The following is a 5,507-nucleotide window of genomic DNA, read 5'->3' as shown; positions in this document are numbered from 1 at the left end:
TTTCCAAAACGAATCTTTTGTATTATCATTTTAAAGTTCATGATATGTTAAAAAATGTTTATTGTGATTATTTTGTGCTGTTTCACAATAAATATCAATGTTTCAATTACCGGTGTCAAACATGTTAGCTACATTATGAGATGCCCTAAAATCTCGCAAACATTGAGCTGACCTCAAAAATTACCTACACCAAAAATAAAAAATAAAAATAAGAATTTAGTTTCTTACATAAATAACCGTACATTTGTTTACTGTGCCAAAACATAAGCCGTGTCTTCTTGTTGAGTTTATATGATTACGTTTAAATCCAAACATTTATCAAATTAAGTAATCAATACCAATGATGACGTCATTACTCAACCTTGTTTGCAAATATTTTGACCTTGACCTTGACCACGGTACTGAATTGAGTGAATAACCCCCAGTGGTCACTCGGATACTTTCCACAGCTAGCGACACGTTCCAGCCCAACATGTTCCAAACTGATAGGCTCAATAACAGGAGGTTCTGCCCCTCTGACGTACAGGCGATCAAATCGTTTCTTAGGCTTGAATTGTCCGAAATCCTTGTTGTCGTTAAGGGACATGTCCCATGTAAAGGCTGTTTCTTGCCTACGACCAGTCGTCTCCCAAATATCGTAGATACCTGGTGGTGGACCTCCAATACTCGCGACCTAAGAAAGTGTTACAAAATATCAATCATTTAAAACACAAAAAAACAAACAAAACAAAAAACAAAAACAATACTGAAATATGCAAGGTCAACCCGTTGACCTCAATTTATTGCTGTTTTTAACAACTCGAAAATAAATAACGTTATTTTATTTCAAAGACAAGTTTGGAAAAAACATCGTTATCTGTAGGATAACATCAAAGTTTATCATCAAAACTAAAATACTTTTCACTAACCTCTTGGTCGCGGAGATTGAGATCCCCTCCAAATATGACAGTGGACGACTGTGAAGATTTCTGCATCATACGAAATGCTGTTTCTAGCTGATCAACACGTTCCTCGGAACATTCACCTGTACTTTCCAAATGTGAGGTCATCAGCACGAAGATTTTCTCTTTGATCCTGCACTGTAAACATTACACTAGCTTCCTATTTCTTGTTACATAAATAACGAGTTGAGTATACATGGTCATTGTCTTAACAACCTGTATTTTGGCAAGGGTGAAGAAAGATAAAAGTTGCAAGCATCTGCCATGCCACTTATTTCTTTCCCTCCCGAGCCAAAATACTAGTTACATCTAAGACGCTGACCAGATGACGGACGCCAAAATAATTGCTCCTCGCGAAAATATAGTTCCAGTATTCATTGGCATTTTCATAAATCAACTTGTTCATTACAACATGTAAAACCGCTTATTTCAACAACTATCACTATTTAATTGTATTCTACCGAATTAATGCGCGTGCTAAAACAAAAATCAGATAATGGCAACGCCACCTTCTGGATAAAACTGTGCATTCACATTTTGAATTACGGCAAACCATTACCTCAGTGGAAATCAAGATCACAAGACAACAATATGAAACAAAAATAGCAATGTTCCATCTAAGATCTTCGCTAGAAAGACCTGGCCCCACTTGTATAAAATATCTCGATTTCAGATTTCCTCAAGCCCAGATTTTCCACAGCTAATATCTCCATGAAAATATCTTGTATGAAAATTCCTCAAGGAATTTCAGGACATCCTAGCCGATGACTTCCTCCTGTTCCTTGAGAAAATTTTATACAAGTCGTTTTTGAGGAGATATCAGCTGAGGAAAATCTCGACTTGAGGAAATCTCAAGTTGAGATGTTTTATACAAGTGGGGCCTGATTGACGATATCGATGTAACAGTCAGTTGCATTGGTCATTAAAAATAGGATATGATGTCATTTTGGCGCCGTAATGTCCTACGTTACGTCAACAGTTTTGCATGCTGCCAGAAGTTAGATGGTCTTTGAGCCTTTCCCTAATACATGTTTGTCGTGTAATAATTAACTTTCGATGTTGGACATTTTCGAAGCAATCTACATTGCATTATTAGAGTGTAGACACTTCAGAATTTACACCTCCAATGACTGTGTACTTTCAAAGATTGTTGGAGTCATTCCAGTCAACGAATATTGTAAATTATTGTATTCCTTCGGCATCCGCTGTGATCACCACGCAAGGTTTTATACACAACGTATATGGTATGAGGTTCTTCGGATGATGTCTAGAGTTTAGACAAAAATGTGGTTTAGCAAATTTCCTTCCCTAAAGCAGACTTTGAAGCATTCTATGTCAGCTAGCAGTTGGCTGTACACTTTGTACTACTAAAGGCTTTGTACCTTCGGCAGACGATGTTTAAAAAAGTGGAACCCCTTGACGGCCATAAACTGTGTTGCACTTTGTGCAAAAATAGTCCAAAGACATACATGTAAGTTTGTTATAGTAGTGTTGTCGTACAGAAATGTAATGTGTTATTTGTAATAATTCCAACTCTAGGCAGCTGAAATTGGAGTATTTTGTTAGAAAATGTTGACAAACTGTACTTGCACTGGTGCTTACCGGAGTGTCAAAATTCAAAACACATTTAAATAACATGCATGGGTTTACCAGTGAGGGGAAAAGCGTTGAATGGTTATCGGAGCAGGGAGTAATTTGGTGAGTTACCAAAAAAGTAAAAGCAAAGTGACGTAGTCACACTCATGCATGCATTTACTTGATATTTTTCTTGTCAAAAGTGAAAGGTGGAAATCATTTTCGTGTTTTGATTTTTGTTGGAATTTTTTCAAAGTCGGAAAAGGGCTATAAAAATTGACGGTTCATTTTCTGAAAAGTGATTTATTTACCTGTACGATGAGAAGATTTCTGCCCATTGTTGTATCAGGGAAGGGCAATATCTGGTCGTGGGTGATTTCCACTTCTCCCTTCTTTAGTAACATACAAGTGTAGTAACTCCCCGCACCCCCAGGAATGAGCTGATAATTAGGACATCTAGCCGTCAACATCGCCTGTGTTAACAACGTCACTTCCTGCAGAAACACGGCATGGGGGTTGACCCTGTTTGAGAGAATATGGAGGGTTATATAATTTACCAAAATTGTGTTCACAATCTGATATCACATTTTATATTGATTCAAAAAGACGTGTTTCGTGAAAAGTCTTTTCATTTTCTTTGTAGTAGATATGTATAGTTTAAACAGAGCACGTAGCAATATACCGACATATAACATTAAGTATAAATTGGTTGTCATCGAGGGACCATTAGCATAGTAATATATTAATACATCCACAATAATTTATAGAAACAACATAGGGAAACTATGATTAGCTCAATCATATTTTAGCATAATATTTTCAGCGGGAAAAGCACTAAAGTATGATAAGTTATATATATACAGAGTTAATTGCCTCAAAGTTTAATCAAGAGGGATAAAAAAATAGTTCGTTCGGAATTATGAGATGTGCCAACATTAATAAAATCTTCATACCTATAACAAAATACATAGATCTTCATAGAAATGGCGGGGGCGTAGATTGAAGAGGAACAAGCTCCCATTTTAAATTTCACTTGGTGTTAAGATTTTGTAATAATAGAGAATTTGTCAGTTAAGAGAGTTGCTAGTCCATCATTCATTACCAATATGAGGACAGCAAGTCTGCATTAATGCACAGACGGTTAAGACTCTATCTAATGGCAGCCTCCCCAGGTAATCGGGTTGAGCATTTGTGTTGAGTGCTTGTATTTGTGAGAGAAAATTGTATAAAGGAATGCGACTTCACCATGCCACCTCACTGAAGTATGCTGCCTTCGGCCATTAGCAGGACACGTCTACCGACAACGGGGGAATGCTAAACGTTAAATAGAGAGAGGGGGAGGGAGAGAGAGAGTTCTGTTCATATTCACAATCATGTTGTATAGTCATTTTTAAAATGTACAATCTGTATAAGTAAACACAGTTTATTAACTACTTATTTCTTCGTAAGGTGTAGATCGCACAGATTTACATAAAATTAATCAAATATAAGTTCTTAAAATACACACTTGTCGATGATGTCACACACAGCATTCGTCCTTTCAAGAATGGCGACTTTGTCCAGTCCGTCAATATTCCAGGAAAGAAGGCGAATCGTTTGTGACTCTGGGTCTGGTGCTTCTTCGCTGGAAGAAAGGGACCACTTGCATGAGATTATATCTTATGTAGTAATCACCATTGTTTGGAATGTGAACCTAAATGACAGGTCCTTTCCCTCCAATATTACAAATTACGCTCATGCATTTTTAAACAAGTTTGCTTGAGTGCTATTTTATTTTATCAGAATAATAAAATTCAATTTTCAAAAGACATCAGGTAATCATCCTGGCTACTCCAGGAACCTGGATTGCCGAAAATGTCAAGTACTGACAATATTAAAGGGAAATAACCCAAACTAACCGTACGGGCTGGATCGATCGAGAACTGAAATATCTCCATCGGCTATTAACCAACGATCCCCATATAACTTATTCGTTTTGTCAGTTGAAATCAAGTAATAAAAATGCTACCGAAAAAATTCGTTATAAAGATTTCCACACGGCAATAGTTTATAAATAGCTGATACATCGTACCTACAATACAGATTGAGATAGTAGTATCCCTTTACCACTTGGGCAGTAAACAGAAATTACCTCATCTGGCGTTTAAACATACCTTTGCGTGTCCTGTTGACATCCCGCATTTTCTTCGTCATTTTTCATTTCTGCTTTCGAGTATTTCCTTCTTACTTACTCTACCATTCTTTGAAATGGTTGAAGACTCGCTTCATTAAACCAGAGACGTTTATATATGTCTCTGATTAAACCACCACCGTTAGCACTTCGTGTCTTAACTAATATCCTACCAAGGTGACATATCTTATCTTTTCAACTATAAACAAACTTGATGTGATATATACGTCACTGATTTAAAACACTTCCCCGTGGCCATGGTAAAGTCAGGAACGTCCCTGGTAAAGTGCAGCAGTTCACTATTTTATTACTACTTAACTTTTTTCGCCAATTTTATTCTATTTGCCCTGATTCAATCGTATAAACACATAAATAACATGAAATAGGTCTGGGGTTGGGAAATCGAGGGTGGGGCAGAGGGGATGTCCATTAGACGGATAGGAACAATAACGAAGGATATATAGGGGATGTCCATTGGACGGATAGAAACAATAACTAAGTATATATAGGGGGTGTCCATTAGACGGATAGAAATAATAACTAAGGATATATTGGGAATGTTATTAAGTCGGATGGTAACAATAAAAAGGAATACATAGGCATTGTTTATTTCATGTATCCTCGACAGTATAGATAAAGTATATAGTATAGAATATTAGCTTTTTTAATCAAAGTGTGTGTAGCGATTATAATTATATGATGTATGTGTAGGGTATATTTTTACAGGCAAGGTCCAAAGGGTAGAGATTTGTTGTAATGATAAAAAGTTTAGATTGAATTGCCTGGTAGTTCTATTGATTGTTTACACAGTGTATAAGATC

At 36.5% G+C, this 5,507-nt stretch overlaps 1 protein-coding gene across 1 annotated transcript; it reads right to left on the bottom strand.

The window, feature by feature from the left end:
• Nucleotides 1–352: 352 nt before the first annotated feature.
• Nucleotides 353–4,870, bottom strand: LOC132558309 (tyrosyl-DNA phosphodiesterase 2-like). The gene is made up of 6 exons (XM_060222856.1): nt 4,860–4,870; nt 4,670–4,735; nt 4,024–4,140; nt 2,828–3,038; nt 909–1,079; nt 353–673 (listed from the first exon to the last, which is right to left on the bottom strand). Exons 1-6 carry the CDS (start codon nt 4,868–4,870, stop codon nt 353–355), a joined length of 897 nt encoding a protein of 298 aa, XP_060078839.1.
• Nucleotides 4,871–5,507: the final 637 nt, after the last annotated feature.

This window comes from Ylistrum balloti, unplaced genomic scaffold (assembly GCF_031769215.1).
Source record: "Ylistrum balloti isolate Yb309-2 unplaced genomic scaffold, AGI_CSIRO_Ybal_v1 Utg370780, whole genome shotgun sequence".
Lineage (NCBI taxonomy): Eukaryota > Metazoa > Mollusca > Bivalvia > Pectinida > Pectinidae > Ylistrum > Ylistrum balloti.
The sequence above is the reverse complement of the archived record's forward strand: the minus strand, read 5'-3'. Positions and strand labels throughout refer to the sequence as shown.

What these genes read in the sequence shown, in the direction of transcription:
- LOC132558309 (XM_060222856.1), bottom strand. An exon ending in TGTCAACAGGACACGCAAAG is followed by an intron (nt 4,141 to 4,669) that starts GTATGTTTAAAC and finishes CCTTTCTTCCAG; the next exon opens with CGAAGAAGCACCAGACCCAG. An exon ending in GTGTGTGACATCATCGACAA is followed by an intron (nt 3,039 to 4,023) that starts GTGTGTATTTTA and finishes TCTCTCAAACAG; the next exon opens with GGTCAACCCCCATGCCGTGT.